At 43.1% G+C, this 17189-nt stretch overlaps 1 protein-coding gene and 1 long non-coding RNA gene across 2 annotated transcripts; both read left to right on the top strand.

Annotated features, from left to right (window-relative positions):
- The first annotated feature begins 4486 nt into the window (after positions 1-4486).
- LOC111960154 (immunoglobulin kappa light chain-like) lies at positions 4487-5425 on the top strand. The gene is made up of 3 exons (XM_070437784.1): positions 4487-4550; positions 4662-5003; positions 5217-5425. Exons 1-3 carry the CDS (start codon positions 4490-4492, stop codon positions 5423-5425), a joined length of 612 nt encoding a protein of 203 aa, XP_070293885.1. The 5' UTR covers positions 4487-4489.
- Positions 5426-5667: 242 nt separating this feature from the next.
- On the top strand, positions 5668-6355 carry LOC139023864 (uncharacterized). Its single transcript, XR_011475070.1, has 3 exons — positions 5668-5839; positions 5982-6031; positions 6148-6355. It is a non-coding gene; the product is annotated as an uncharacterized lncRNA (long non-coding RNA).
- Positions 6356-17189: the final 10834 nt, after the last annotated feature.

Raw genomic sequence — 17189 nt, 5'->3', positions numbered from 1 at the left:
CATTGATTTGTGTTTTCTACACTGTATGCATAACTATGGCTTTTCATTGTGTGTTAAAATTGTATTCTGTCAAGCTCCTTTTAACATTGATACTGTTGTGCATTTTAGATCCAATYAAACATTCAYCTGCTTTCATATAGAGGTATTATTWGGMTTGCATTCATATTTTTCTCTGTCCTTACATTTCACCCAGTGATTCAGTGTGCAACAACCATATTAGGCTGATGCTCAATGTAACAAAGCTATATTTGGATGCATAATGGACTGTGAATATGCATCTATTGACTGGTGTTTTAGTTTGTCTCAAACTCTTTTTTAGATGTATCCTGAAAACATCTCTGTGGTGTTCTGAATACTCTACATAGATTTAACACTCAGCTAAATTCATCTCTAAGCCCCAGCAATGACTGTCAGTCCTCACCATGTGCTCTCTACACACACCTCAGTGCATCTAAACCACAAACAGCCATGTCACTAAGAGCACAACTCACTCTCTTCATGAGAAAAGCATGAATTAAAACAAACATCTTAGGTGAATATACTTTGAACAGAATTTATATTGTTGAGACTGATTTCAGATATGACAATGTACACAATGTGACTGAGCAGTTTTCACAAACTATTGACAACATGTATTTATCTGTCGATAGGGAGCAGCAGGTTATATGGAAGTCCCCTGTGGCAGCTTCACCAGTAGAGTCACAGCAACTTTTAGAAGTCAAGACATTTTTCTAATTGTTTACAAATTTTATAAAGAATTATTGAAAACGTACTTTCTTGTGATAGCTCATGTGTGCAGTCATATCTGTCAATAAAACCCAAAAGAATCTATATGGCTGTGAAGAATCTATAACAAGGTAATATATACATTTATTACTTACATATTAAACATCTGTATCATGTTATAAATCCATTTCAGAATCATAGAGTCACATGTATCAAACAGGCTAGGTAGTCATCATCACTAGATTATTACTACTAACATCAACTAAGTTATTATAAAGTGTAGCTTAGTTACCAGGAGGAGCCACACAATCATTCAAAATAAAATGGGTAGCAGAGTGATCTCTATATGACGGTGACAATGACTCATGTTTGTGTGTAGTTTTGTATTGAGTTCCAGGGAGTAGTTGAATAGGTATGGGAGACAACCTATTTATTCAAGTCCTCTCTCTGCACTGTGTTGTCCTCTTTTAGTTGTGTTGATAACATGTCACTCACACCCACCCCCACACAGTGAACAAATTCACAGGTACTCTGCAGTCTGCTGTAAGCAGAACATGAGGTCGTATCTAATAGGTTGGTGGGAGGGCCTGCTGGCTTTGTGCACACAGGACCCTCCTACCTGCTCTCTGTGTCTCTATGTGGTTTCAGCAGGATGTCTATGTGCTGTCACTGTTGTTCTCACTATCTTTACTTGTTGTTCATGTTGCCCCTGACAGTTTACAGCCACAACAAAACACTTATATATAAAACTGACTCTAATATATATTTTTTTTTTCTGAAATCAGTTACAAACCACAAATAACTGCTAATGAACCCTATCTGAACCCTCTAAATTAAGCACCTCATGTATGATGCAGCACCATCTATTCTAACTTGTAGTCCAGGGGGGAGGGGCATTTTGGTGATGATGTCATGGAATAACTTTCAGTACATTCTCAAACAGACATGTCTTGTGAAGTACAAAAACTACTGCAGGTTCCTCTGTCAGAATGAGACCAATAGAGGAGGATCCTTCTGATAGATTCCTTTTAGAACCACACTAACCACAGAGAAAAACAGACTAGATAAAGTGTGTCAAATTAGCTGGTTGGCTAAGAGAGCAGAGCCCTGACCTCAACCCCATCGAAACCTTTGGGATGAATTGGAACACCTACTGCGAACCAGGCCTAACATCAGTGCCCCACCTCACTAATGCTCTTGGGGCTGAATGGAAGCAAGTCCCCACAGCAGTGTTCCAACATCTAGTGGAAAGCCTTCCCATAAGAGTAGTGCTGTTATAGCAGCAAAGGGGGGACAACCTCCATATTAACACCCATGATTTTTGAAAGAGATGTTTGACAAGCAGAAGTCCACTCCCCCTTTTGGCCTCAGAATAGTGTCAAGTTGTTGGGGCAAGGTGTCAAAAGCTTTCCACAGGGATGCTGGCCTATGTTGACTCCAATGCTTCCCACAGTTTTTTCAAGTTGGCTGGATGTCCTTTGGGTGGTGGACCATTCTTGATACACACAGGAAACCTTTGATCGTGAAAAACCCAGCAGCYTTGCAGTTTTTGACACACACCAGCACTTACATATTTTSTCTTGCCCATTTACACTCTGAATCACACAATCCATGTCTATTGTCTCAAGGCTTAAGAATCCTTCTTTAACCTGTCTCATTCCCTTCACCTATCCTGATTGAATATGGATTTAACAAGTGACATCAGTAAGGGATCATAGCTTTCACCTGGTCAGTCTATGTCATTTAAAGAGCAATTTTATTATTTCATGTTGTGACGTTGATCRACAGATGAGAATCCTGGTCTTTTCTCTGGAACTGGAATTATCCTCTGCTATCTGATCATCTTTATCATCGTCTACACCACCAGGAAATAGATCAAGCTAAGGCCAGTGTCAATAGACTAGAGATGGGTTTTGAATGAAGTCTGTGGTACTGTATCATCGCTATGTATTACAAATTATGATTTATAGAGATTGCTTTMTTGCTTGTATTGGATTTGAAAGATATTTTAATTCAATTGATCATCATCATCCTTCCTTATACTGTATGTGTTAATTGATTGAACTGCTCTCCTGAAATCCCTGTGTACAGGATGCACCTTCTTTTTGAATGAATAAATATCTATTTAAACAACTGATACAGACTAAAATAGAATTCTTCCTTCTCTTGTGTTCTGTACATACAGTATGCCTGTATTAATGTTTGTACAGTGGGCTTCTGCAGAGACAACCTCTGATAACATTGTAAGAATATTCTAAGATAAATGCACCACAAAGAGGACTAGAGGTCAAGAGGACTACAGGTCAAGAGGACTACAGGTCAAYAGGGCTAGAGAGCAATTGAACTAGTATTTTTTAGGAATTCCAGTTCGGGACTCATAGCTACATGTGGCAAGTTCTCATTGGTCCAAATTGTCTATACATTGWCTCTGAAATGGGATACCTGGTATTTGGTCATTGGCCCAATTTAACTGCAAGGAAGTCTAATTGGTCAACCACAGGCTAAGCTTGGGTATTAACATCTACCATCTACTTTCCAGCATAACAACTATGATTTGTTCTCTTTGAATAAATATATTTTTCTCCCCCAGATTTGCTTTGGGGTCTGTGTTATTGAAGAATAACATCAACTGCTAACACCATGCTAAACCCACCCACACATCATGCACTCAGTGAGCTGTWCAAAGGTACCTGAACACTTTGATCTCCTGTGTGCTCAAGACAAGGCCYTCTCTWTYCTTTGTACAGGCCTGGTTGGCKTTTCACTCACTATGTAGTTTCAGCAGGATGTCTATGTGGTGTCAGMYTGTTTTCTCTCATGTTTATATTGTTGATCACGACCATAACAATTAGAAACACAGTCCACTGACATACTGCATGCTACATAGCCTCTATCTTATCACATGGGCCAGTTTCCCAGACACAGARTATGACTAGTCCTGGACTAAAAAGCATGTTCATGTTCATTCTTGAACTACGATAATTGATTTGCAGAGTTTAATGTAGAAGTTGTATTCATTTATACTAAGCTACAGCTAAGAGCCATACCCACCCAGGTACACCCAGGTACACCCCTGACCCCTGACCCCTGACTAAACTGTCAGGTGTTACACTTCAGATAGAGCATGATTCTGTGAATGATAGTGAACGAGACTGACATACAATAGACTTGTTTCATCCTGTAAGTGATTCCCTCATAWACACTCATGARYCTCCATCCCTGTTCCTCATGGTACATATCAAGTTATGTTCTATGTATAACAGTCCTCCTATAGGTCATCAGGAGAACTGTAACTGTTGCATGTGGTGGGGCCAAAGATATCTAAGGCACAAAACTAAGTTTGATACCTAAAGCATATACAGGTACATACTGCATTGTATGCCAGAAAATGTATTGCATGCTTACCAGACAACAGTATTACTTTAAACCCATTTTACTYATGGACATTTATATTTRTCTTACCACAATGCAACCTCAGGATTAACATCTTTGTCCAGTCAGTGCCTGCAAAGTTACACAATGTAAAAAAAAGCATCATCATCAAGGCACCCAACCTGCACAAAATATCCTACAAAGTAAGCATTGGCCCACTTTAAACGTTGATTATATGAGTGGTTTTCAGTTATGAACACCACAGTGGGCTGAATAAGGCATTGACGAAAATGATGCACGTGTCCAGTCCGACCAATCACCAATAAGCCCATTGTAGAAGTGTTGTCTACATAGTAGACTTTTTCCACTTAAGACACAGTTAGTYAAGAGGATGACAACATCAAAGAWGATCATGGCACTGTGTATGATACTTCCACTTCTCAGAGTGATGGGTAAGTCACGCGTATATATTTCTCTGCTTATAGGATGTACACCTTTATTGATACAATTCATACATGTATATTGAAGTATATAATGAAATTCTGTACTTTTGTGTATTCTAGCTGTGGCACAATCCTTAGCCATCCGTCTCATGTCAGCCAATGTTGGAGACACAGTGACTTTGCACTGCTTTCATAAAGGCAATTTGGCAATGCACTTCTTGTGGTACAAGCAACCCTTCGGATATAATCCTCAGCTCATGTCAACCTTTTATGAGTATGAAAAMAATGCTATATTTTACCATGGCTTTAAAGGTAACCCTCGTGTCTCAGTGGAAAGTGGCAATGGAATAAACCACCTAAAGATCTCAGYCGTACAGCTTTCTGATTCAGCAGCATATTATTGTGGAAGTTCCTACTCCAATATGGTGGAATTTGCAGAAGGATACATTCTTATTGTAAAAGGTACAACATACAAATTTAAAGAGAAAATAACTAGTTACTTATGGACTGCAACTGAGGGAACATCTTGAGCACTTTTTCGCCTTTACCGTCTGGATACAATGATACGGAATACAAAATTATGTATTCCCATAATGAAATATTTTTTTATGTATTCAACATATGTTTAGTTAAGACCCACACATATACTTACTGACATAATAACCTTCTTATCAGGTTCAGGATCCAGAAACACCACCGTTGTACAGCAGCCTGTGTCTYAGTCAGTCCAGCCAGGAGACTCTGTGACTCTGAACTGTACAATACACACTGAGACCTGTGCAGGAGAACACAGTGTCTATTGGTTCAGACATGGCTCGGGAGAATACCATCCAGGAATCATTTACACGCATGGAGACAGGAGTGATCAGTATGAGAAGACCTGAGGCTGGGTCTCCTACACAGAGCTGTGTCTACAACCTCCCCAAGAGGAACCTCAGCCTCTCTGATGCTGGGACTTACTACTGTGCTGTGGCTCATGTGGGGAGATGCTGTTTGGAAATGGGACAAACTGGACATCAAGGGTAGGTGATACGTCTTACTTTTTGTTTATATCTATTGAATAATCTACAGTGTAAAACTGCATACAGTACTAGTTATTTAGATCACATGAAAAAACATGCAATCATCCATATAGTTACTATGCTTCTAGCACAATATTTATTTTCACAGACAATGGGCAGAACCTATTCTCTTGGTGTACTGCCTAAGCGCAGCATTGGGTCTGTCGTTTATACTGATCACTGTCCTTGGTTGCATCATGTACAAGATGAACGAGAGAAAGTGTGTGCTGTGTAGAGGTAAGTGAAGTCCAAAACAAATAAATGAATGATGTATGTAGCAGGTAAAGTCTTCATAGAAGTTGCTCTTCTTTCATATCACCAGATGTATCTGTAATGGAATAAGCAGTTGTATCATTATCTCTTCTGTGTTTCTTTTCAGGACCCYTCTCTCAGAAAAGAGAACCAGCAGTCTCTTCTTCAGATGCAGGGGTAAGCAGAAWTCCAAATGTTGTATTACAATAAAAATATCAGTTACTATATATTACTAAATAGCATATATAGCATATAGTAATATTCTCCCTCCATTTTATATTTGTTCCTCACAGGCCCAAGATGCAGACAGTCTCCATTATGTAGCTCTGAATCTYAGCAACAAGAAGAACAGGTCTAGAAGACAGAGAAGCAACATGGAGGAAGAGACGGTGTACTCTGGGATCAGACAGTAGAACAATAAAACAGATTCATGAGCTCTAAGTTACTGTATTAGCTTTGTTATTGTAACTGTAGCTACTAATAAATTAAATGTATTGCTTCTCTGCCATGTGATAAGATGAATAAACATTTAACAATAATCAAGACAAAGGAAGTTGAATGTATTTATTTGGGCCATGCTCAGGCATCTTTAAGTTGTATTGAAGAAAAGTGTTTTCCGTTCTCATGCGACTAACACTGCCTCACACACAGCAACCTATTCACAGGTACTCTGTGGTGTGTGATGAACACAAGATGAGGAAATCGCTAAGGCTTTGTTAGGGCCTGCTGGTCTATTGTACACAAGACATATCTCTCTCTCTCTCTCTCTCTCTGCTCTTTACTCCCTCTCTCTCTCCTTTTCTCTCTTTCTGTGGTTTTCAGCCGGATGTCTCAGAACTCTTATTTCTCTCATACTGTAGGCTATACTACCTACACTTCAAGATGACCATTTCAGCAACAGTAAACCAACTGTTTTCATGAGGCAGCTTATCTACACATAGTCGATGGAAATCTGTGAAAAAACACAATGAGCTATGTATTAGGTCATTTGAAGTAGAGATCAGTYGAGTATTCTCGATCAGTGTTATGTTAGGCCACTAGAACCATGGACCTGCTCAATGCCAATATCATGCGAGGGCATACTATCCATCTATTCTACTGAGTGTAAATCCTGATTGAGAGATTACTAAAAGAAGACTACTGTATTGTTGTAATGAACATGATGGAGACATAGAGCTGGTTTCAAGTGCAGAGCGCAGCAGGTGTTTAAAACTTCACATGGGTAGGGGGCAGCATTCAGAATTTTGGATGAAAAGCGTGCCCAAATTAAACTGCCTGCTACTAAGGCCCAGAAGATAGGATGTACATATAATTAGTAGATTTGGATAGAAAACACTCTAAAGTTTCCAAAACTGTTAAGATAATGTCTGTGAGTATAACAGAACTGATATGGCAGGCGAAAACCCGAGGAAAATCCAACCAGGAAGTACTATTATTCTGAAAGGCTGTTTTTCCATTGTAAGCCTATCCACCATACAAAGACTTAGGACCCAGTTCACGAGCTCCGTGTCTTCCTCTACACGTGGCCAGTCTTTAGGCATTGTTTCAGGCTTTTACTCTGAAAAATGAGGGCGATACAGCACTTTCAATCAGTGGCCAGTGGAAARTTCCATTCATCAGCCATGCGCCCTGATCGGGAACATGCCTTTCTTGTTTCTCCTTTTCTATTGACGAAGCTTTTGTCCGGTTGAAATATTATTGATTATTCATGACAAAAACAACCAGAGAACTGATTTTAAACATAATTTGGCATGTTTCTACTAACTTTTATTGTACTTTTTTMTGTCTTTTCGTATGGAATTAGTGCATGCGCCTTTTATTACTGGATTACTGGACAAAACGTGCGAACAAAAAGGAGGTATTTGGTCATAAAGAGGGACATTATCGAACAAAATAAACATTTATTGTCTAACATGGAGACCTGGGAGTGCCACCAGATGAAGATCATCAAAGGTAAGTAGATTCATTTTAATGCTATTTCTGACTTTTGTGACCCTCTCCCTTGGCTGGAAAATGGCTGTATGGGTTTCTGTGGCTAGGTGCAGACCAACATAATCCGAAAGTGTGCTTTCGCCGTAAAGCGTTTTTGAAATCGGTTGCATTAAGCGGTTGCATTAAGGAGAAGTTTATCTTTATTTCCATGAATAAACTTGTATCGTTTATCAATGTTTATGATGAGTATTTCTGTTATTTGATGTGGCTCTCTGTACTTTCACCGGATGTTTGTTTGAGACAATGCATTTCTGACCATTTCTGGCCAATGTAAACTGAGATTTTTGGATATAAATTAGAACTTAATCGAACAAAACATACATGTATTGTGTAACATGAAGTCCTATGAGTGCCATCTGATGAAGATCATCAAAGGTTAGTGATTCATTTATCTCATTCTGATTGTGTGACCCTCTCTTTGGCTGGAAAATGGCTATATGATTCTGTGACTAGGTGCTGACCTAACATAATCGCATGGTGTGCTTTCGCGTAGTAAAGCCTTTTGAATTCGGAACTGTGGTTGGATTTACAAGAAGTTTATCTTTTAAAATGGTGTATAATATCTTGTAGTTTGAGGAGAATTTTAATTATGGGTTATTTGGTCTGTGTTTTGAATTTGGCGCCCTGCATTATTTCACATTTGTGTTGTCGAGGTGGGACGCTAGATTACACTCGGTCCATCTTGTATCCAGAGAGGTTTATATAGTGTAAAGGACCTACAGGAAGAGGCAGGTAGCTGGGTCCAGGGGAAGGAAGCAGGTATACTGTCAGGATTTGGCCAGGATTGTTTTTGGTCACATAGATATGCCCCCATTGCGCCTTTTTTTACACCGTCTTTGTTTTTCCCTTGTCTAATTATTATTTGCACCTGTGCCTTATTGGCTGGTTTGTAGGTATTAGAACCCGGTGTAGGTGGATTCCTCACTTCAGTTACTTTACTAGTCAGGTGTTTCATCGTAGTAAGACGACTCTTCCAGAGCCCCAGCCATTTGACTGTTTAGAGTCGCAGATGGTTATACTATGCGTTTTTGTATGGTATTCCAGAGTACTCTGGTTATTTGTATTCTTGTAGTATTTTGTTGATATAGTACCTGTATGTAGGTTGTATTTCTCTGGTATGTTACCTTACCGACTGTGGAGTATATCATGTGGGGAGTTGTGAGGTATTATATTTCCATATATTTCTATACTATCAGTGGCTTTAACAGTTTGACATGTTGGATTATGATATTTTTTGCCTGTAAGATTCTTTTACTTTGGAGTTAAAGTAAGCCACCGTCTTCGGGTAGTATCTCACAGCGTGGTCCCTGTCTCCATAACATCATTCTGATTCTCGCCGACCATTTAGTGACTGATTTCATCACATTACTAGGGCTCCTGACAGAAACACGAGGCCACTAGTATAAGAATGAATCCAAAGAGGCGACTGCAGTACATTTTTCACGTTACACGTCTTTTGGTATGACTGACACTGAGATAGGATTATAAAGGAAAATACAAGCTGCGATGTTATTATCCTATGTGGAACAGTCCCACTCTTTGTGATCGCCAGGATGAAGATGGAGTCGTAACGCCAGTATGCAGACTGGATTCATTCAGAAACCAGAGGCCTTAGATTGACAGCACATATGGCTAAACTTCATCTGGGTCGGGAGGAGTGCTCTGACATTACGCATGAAAAGCAGATTTCTCGAATCGTGAGCTATATCCAGCGCGCAGAGACTCGATTCTGACATTTCGAAGGTACAGACATAAAATCGCGGTGGCAGTTTCACTTCGAGACTAGAACCTCGTCTGACGCCTCCCCAACGGTTTCTTCTAACGTATGATGGACCGATAGTTTTGATACAGGGGCTTATTTTCATTCAACCGGTATGAAATTTTTTGTGGTAGCTATTTGCAGAATTCGGACCAGATGGCAAATCGGGACATCGTGTCAAAGGGACGTTATAAAGGGCAGAAACAACGTGCACGTCATACAATTCCTGATGTCAAGAAAGTGAAGAGAAGAAGATGTTTGATTATCTCTGCGAGGTGGAATAAACCCTCCGGAACGACTTACGGCGAACCCATGGTTCTTTACTTTCTCACTCTCCGAGCTGCGACCTATCTCTGATACAGTCTGTTTCCGCTACAGCCCATATAATCTCGGCCTTGAATTTATTTGTCAAAAGATAAGCCAATATATCAGCTACCTAGATATCGATCTGCGGCGGAAAAGCAAACTAGCGCTTTGGTGCTATTATCATGCTTGTGGTTATGGGTATATAACACTCAAAGTCGCCCTGCTGTGCCATGCTACTCTATATTTATCCGGTGCGGTTGAGCGTGGAAGATTCAAGCGAGTGTTTTTACAGTGTGTCTATTCATGGCGGTGCCTCTCGACTCAATGGGTCCAAACAGCTCATAGGGAAGGACTTACTCCGCCGCAAGGCGCGCTAGGGCCCGTTGGATCGGCGTAACAGTGCACAATATCCAGAGAACACGAGGATGTTCCTGCATCAAGGAGTCTGAAGGATTTACCAACATGAGGGAATAGCAAAGGTAGGAACCTTTGTGATTTATTTATATAATCTCGGACTGTGTATAAGTAGCTTTGCCCTCAGTTTGTTTCCTTACCATAACTTAATCTTAATCGATGAAGATATTTGAATGTGGCATAAGCAAGCGAGCTAGCGCGATCTGCAATCTGACTGAAAGGCGCTCAAAACATGTGGTTTTAATTGAAGGGTCTGTATCCTGTACAGTTCTACCATATACCAAAGATGACCTATTTGATTTTTGGTAAGGCCACTTCGAGAACAGTTTTGCGGACCATGGGGGACAATCCTCTGGGTCCTGATCCAGTTTAGAGGCGCATCAGCGCCATAGACATGCGTCTCTGGACGAGAGAGACACTACACCGAGTTAGACGCGCATCACACTCACATATAACGTCCTAATCGGGCCACTCCGATGCTACACGAGTCCTACGACTTTATCCTCGCCATGGCCACAAGGAACCCATCAGAGTGTGGGACACCATCTCCTACAGGCTGAATGAAGAACCTGTATAGCCGGATGAGGGGGCGATGCTGAACTCATAGATTGGCTTTAATGAACTGAAGTTGAGTGCGGTCAGAACCTTGAGGTGACATTTCTCTCCTGCTACGTGTCCTCTGTAGCGGTCTCACAGGGAATACGGCGCACCTCCGCCTATCGTGCAGGCCTGGGAGGACTAGTAACGGGAACACATAACCGATGACTCCCATCCATGGCCGGAACTCCCGCCTGTCGCTCTATGGTCCAGCAGCCCTTTCTGGGACACCTTTGTATGTAGACCACGAGCTATGCTCTTCAAAGCCTTAGTGACCTGGAGCCGCAGGTAAAACTCATGGATGGTGTCATTCTGGGCGAAATTGTGAGTGAGATATCTGGCGGTGTCACATTTTCTAGGCACTAAAGTGACACTACTAGTCAAGGTTACTAGATTGTACGTTGAATTGCTATAGCCCTTTGGTGATCATGGCAAACTTCAGACTTCGGGGTACAGGCTTACCTTATGATAGTTCTTTCCTGTAATGCGACTCTTGGGTCCTAGTTATATCCCTCCAACACCAAGGTTAATGTGAATGACCTCGATGGTCCTGATCTCTATGTAAACTCTCTGTTTCCGATGTGTATCGGTCACTCGTGATCCTTTAGGGATACCTGGCTTCACAGGCCACATGAACCACTCCGAGACTAATACATATACATTTGAAACTAGATTTATTGGGAATAAATTAGACTGGGCATCTGATAAGGTTTTCCTGGTTAGGTTTTGGGTTGGTTGGGAGTTTGGTTGGTTTTGGTGCAGTACCGTGCCTTGAAAAATTCTGTGCTTTCCCGAGTGGGAACTGGGAGTGCACTGCTAGGGCCTATATCTAAGGCAGTGGGTGTGTCCCTACGCGTCTAATAAAGCCACATCTGTATATCAATTATATCACGAGAACGCTATCCCACGGAGGTGTTCCCTGCATTCCGAGGTACTAACTGATGAATTCCATCGACCTGCCTTCCCGATAGTTTTACCGAGTTGTTTAAATGGCGCACTTGATATTGCCTCAGGGAGAAGCCGGTGGAAATTATAGAGCATACAAAGAGGTAGCCACCAGATCTATCAATCACTTGGTTTGGAATGCTCCTCCTAATTAGAGCATTACGATTGCGCGGGCCATCGAGAAGGTCTCTGTTCAGCGCGCCGGCCGCACACTGCCGGCCCGGGCTAAGCAGCGCTCTTAAAATCGACATCAAGATTCTGACTTTTCCCTATCTCCTCCCAAACGAGCTGCTATGGATACCTACATAAAGGAAGCTCTGGCAGCAGGCCTCATGCGTCCATCCACCTCGCCGGCGGGGGCAGGGTTTTTCTTTGTGGCCAAAAAAGATGGTGGATTACGTCCTTGCATCGACTACCGGGGACTTCAATGCCATAACCGTCCGTAACCGCTACCCGCTACCCCTTTTGGCTACAGCCTTTGAGCTGCTCCAGGAAGCAGTTGTCTTCACTAAGCTTGACCTGCGGAACGCATACCATCTTGTGCGGATCAGACCCGGTGACGAGTGGAAGACCGCTTTCAACACGCCTACTGGTCACTACGAATACTTGGTGATGCCCTTCGGCCTGACCAACGCCCCGGCTGTGTTCCAAGACGCTCATAAACGATGTGCTTAGGGATATGCTTAACATCTTTGTGTTTGTTTACTTGGATGACATCCTCATCTTTTCGAGCTCCCTTCAAGAACACACTAAGCATGTCAGACAAGTACTCAACGCCTCCTAGACAGCCATTTGTACGTTAAGCCGGAAAAATGTGAATTCCATTCCTCTCGAGTACAATCCTGGGATTTGTAGTGGAACCCGGTCGAGTCCAGATGGGACCCCAGGAAGGTAGGGGCGGTAGCAGATTGGCCCACCCCCAAGTCCGTTAAGGGAGTTCAGCGTTTCCTGGGCTTCACTAACTTTTACCGCAAGTTCATCAAGAACTTCAGCTTGGTGGCATCTCCTCTCTCAGCTTTAACCAGGGTGGCAACGCAAGGTTTCTGTGGGGAAAAGAAGCTGAGACGGCCTTCCAGGACTCAAGCAGCGCATCCTCTCTGCTCCCATCCTGACACTACCGACGGCGGAAGAACCTTTTGTGGTGGAGGTAGACCATCAGAGGTTGGTGTTGGAGCTGTCCTGTCTCAGAGGGGTGAAAGACAAGAGGCTTCATCCTTGCGCCTTCTCTCTTCACCGGCTTACCCGGCCGAGAGGAATTACGATGTGGGGGATCGTGAACTCCTAGCGGTTAAAGATGGCATTGAAGGAATGGAGACACTGGCTCGAGGGGGCTTCTCAACCGTTTCAAGTGCTTACGGACCACAAAAATTGGAGTATATCCAGCAGGCGAAGCGGTTGAACTCCAGACAAGCTCGATGGTCTCTTTTCTTCAATCGATTCCAGTTTATCCTCACCTATAGACCCGGGTCAAAGAATCTCAAACCGGACGCCTTGTCACGAGTCTATGCTCCTGCCATTCGAGAAGATACTGACATGCCTGTCCTTCCTGCCGCTAAGATCGTGGCTTCGATCTCGGCAAGTTGAGGATACCGTGAAACGAGCTCAAACCATCGAACCGGGTCCTGAAGGAGGTCCCTGCCAATCGGTTGTTTGTTCCCAAGGCGGCGAGGTCCCAGGTCCTTCTGTGGGGGCACTCCTCTCGCCTCACCTGTCACCCGGGCGTAGGTCGTACCTTGGAGTTCAATCCAGCGTAAGTTCTGGTGGCCCACCATAAAAGAAGACGTTGCCACTTTCGTCAAGGCCTGTCCCGTGTGCTGCCAGGGCAAATTTCTCAACCTCGCCCTCAAGGACTCCTTCACCCTTTACCTATTCCCCACCGACCCTGGTCCCATATCTCGTGTTGGACTTTATTACTGGCCTTCCTCCGTCCCATAGTAATACTACTATCCTAGTCATCAATCGACAGGTTTTCTAAGGCGGCCAGGTTCGTCCCCTTGAACTAAATTACCTTCTGCAAGGAAACGGCTGAGTTGGTGATTAACCATGTGTTCCGGAGTCTTCGGCATTCGCAAGATATGGTTTCCGACAGAGGTCCCCAGTTCGCCTCTAGGTTGGAAGGCCTTCTGCCAACTCATAGGGGCCACTGTCAGTTTTCTTCAGCGTACCATCCGGAGTCCAACGGCCAAAACCGAGAGGATGAATCAAGAGCTGAAACCACCCTCAGATGTATGGTCTCCAAAAACCCGTCCACATGGTCATCCTTCATTGTTTGGGCCGAGTAGCGCACAACAACTTGTGCTCCTCCTCCACCTGGTATGTCCCCGCACGAGTGTCAGTTTGGCTTATGCTCCGTTATTGTTCCCAGGACCAGGAGGCAGAAGTCAGAGTGCCTTCAGCCTTGAGGTTCATCAGACGCTGGTTCCGGCTTCGTGGAAGAAAGGCCGTCTTAATCTTCTCCGTTCCTCACAGCAGTACCAACGACGAAAGCCAACAGACGTCGCCGTCCGGGCCTACCCTACGCCTCGGCCAGAGAGTATGGCCTCGACTAAGACTACCGCTACGGGGTGGAGTCTCGCAAGCTGTCCCAGAATTCAATCGGTCCATTTAAGGTGCCAAGAGAGTGAATCCGTTACTTTTTCACCTTCTCACATTTCTTATTAAAACCTGTTGTTTTTTCTCCCCTTATCCCGGCAGGCAGACCTCCCCCCGCCCTCGTTCCATCGGAGGCCAGTCCGGCTTATACCGTCCATCGGATACTGGATTCCCGCCGGGTGGCAGCGGTCCTGGCAGTATCTGGTGGACTGGAAGGCTACGGTCCCGAGGAGCGCTCCTGGGTTCCTGCCAAAGACATAACTGGACCTGACCTCATTCGTCAGTTAGGGCCCTCCACCCTGAGAAGGCTGGTAGGAACGTCAGGAGACCGTCTAAGGAGGGGATCTGTCAGGATTTGGCCAGGATTTTTTGGTCACTAGATGCCCCCATTGCGCCTTTTTGAACCTTTTGTTTTTCCCTTGGTCTAATTATTATTTGCACTGTGCCTTATTTCTTTGTAGGTATTTAAACCTTAGTGTCCTCAGTTCTTTGCTCAGTGTTTGTATGTTAGCACCCAGCCCAGCCTTGCTGTGATCATATATTTATCTTGTTGGATTTTCCAGAGGTACTCTGGTTTTGTTCTGTATATTTTTGATTAGTCTTTTGAGGTTTGTTTGTTCCTGCTGTTCTTACCACTTTGTGGATTTTCATTGTATTTTGGAGGATATCCATTTTTTCTCTTGGCTTTACTTTTGACGTTGTGGATTTATATTTTTTGCCTGAAGATCTTTTACTTTGATTAATAAACCACCGTCTCTAGTACTGCTGTGTCTGCCTCATCTTCTGGGTTCTGCCGACCATTAGTGACTGTTTCTCACACCGGGTCCTGACACATACACAGGGGGTCCAAAAAGCAATTGTACAGGCAGGGAACAGGCTAGAAACGTCGCCCGGGAGATCAGGCAATAGGGSAATAACAGGAAATCCGATAGGCTAAGGTACAGGCAGGGAATAGGCAAAAGGCGTCGTTAGTGAGGCAGGCAKAAACTATCATACACGGGATGAGTAGATGATGGGAAAAATAGAGCTTCGAAGAGAAGTGTGTCAAAAACAAACAATACCACACAAAGATGGGGTGCAAAGAACTGAACTAAATAGTGTTTGATAATGACATACAGGTGTGTGAACAGGTGATCAGAATTCAGGTGATTGGGATCAGGTGTATGAGAGTGAGTTGGAAGCAGACGTTACAATTGTGTTTGCTATGTTTTCCCTATATATGTTTTTGGTGAGGTGAAGTGACTGTGTGGTGATAGAAGCCCAGTGGAGGACAGTGTCATAGCATGCATGTTCCAAAAAAGCCACAATTATGAGTCTCTTAGACAACAGTAGCTGCAGAGATAAAGATTGAGGGAAACCCTGCTTAAAACAWGTGTGCTGATTTTATACAATTCAAAACGATGAGATTCTACCTGTAGAACAGTTCTGTGACTCTGAACTGTAAAAGATACACGTAAAGACCACAATCGTGCCTGAATGAGGCYTCAACAAAAATGATGTGGTCCAGTTCGACCAATKATATATAACTCCATTGCTGAAGCATTGTCTACAWGGGTGGACTCTTTCCACTCAAGACCCAAGTTGTGAAGAGCTGACGACTTTAAAGATGATCACACTGTGTCTGATATTTCCACTTCTCATAGAGATGGTTAAGTATATATTTTATATTTCTCTGCTTATGTGATGATTTGGAGACATCAGGTATCCCATTATTGTTCTACAGACACTTTGACAATCCAAAGTTGTATTTGAGGTATGTACCAGCTAATATATRTACATGTTCTCTAATTCATGTGCTAGCTGAGTCGCCATCCATACATCAGGATAGTAGTCTCATGTCAGCGAACGTTGAAGACTTTCCGTTGCTTTTGCGACATGGACATACATTTCTCCTGGTACAGCTATTCTCAACCGTGTATAAGTTTGACAGYAACAAAACAGCCTACCAAGAGTTTYAGGATAACCTTCACTTCTCAGTGGAAAATGGCCAAAACAAGAGTCACCTAAGGATCTCAACATGCAACTCTCTGATTCAGGCAGTTACTACTGTGGGAGCTTTTATAGCAATAAGGCTATACATACCACATGGATTTAGTACTGTAGATATGTGGTAGTGGTGTCAGAAGAGCCCTGAGGGCACACACGTCTGTGTTGTGAAATCTGTGAATGTATGTGTAATTTGCTTTGGCAGCAAGCAAATGGGATCCATTATAAGTACAAATACAAAACAAAACTAGTAACATGAGCCCACAGCACAGTAGTAAGTGCCCGAGCATCAGAGAGGCTGAGGCTCCTCTTGGGAGGTTGTTAGACACAGCTCTGTTGTAGGAGACCCAGCCAGCTGCCCACGACGAACTACGCCAGAAAGATTCCTGGATGGGATTCTCCTGAGCCATGTCTGAACCAATAGACATGTGTTCTCCTGCACCAGGTCTAGTATGTACAGATTCAGAGTCGACCAGAGTCTCTGGCTGGACTGACTCAACACAGGCTGTTGCGCACAGACATGTTCTTGGGACTCTGAACCTGACAAGAAGCCCAAATAAACACACTTGCATCTCTAGAATATTACTGTAGCAATGTTCTCTCCCAAAAAATGAAAGAATATCTTAATTATCGAACTAATAATGAGAATACTTCAGGATTACACTGTATATACTGTTTGGTCAATTCCAACTAAAACCAAAAACGGTCTCTTTACCTTCTACGAATGAGAGCCCCCTAAACTCT

This window comes from Salvelinus sp. IW2-2015, linkage group LG37 (genome assembly GCF_002910315.2).
Source record: "Salvelinus sp. IW2-2015 linkage group LG37, ASM291031v2, whole genome shotgun sequence".
NCBI classification, from domain to species: Eukaryota; Metazoa; Chordata; class Actinopteri; order Salmoniformes; family Salmonidae; genus Salvelinus; species Salvelinus sp. IW2-2015.
This window is presented reverse-complemented; position numbering and strand designations above follow the sequence as displayed.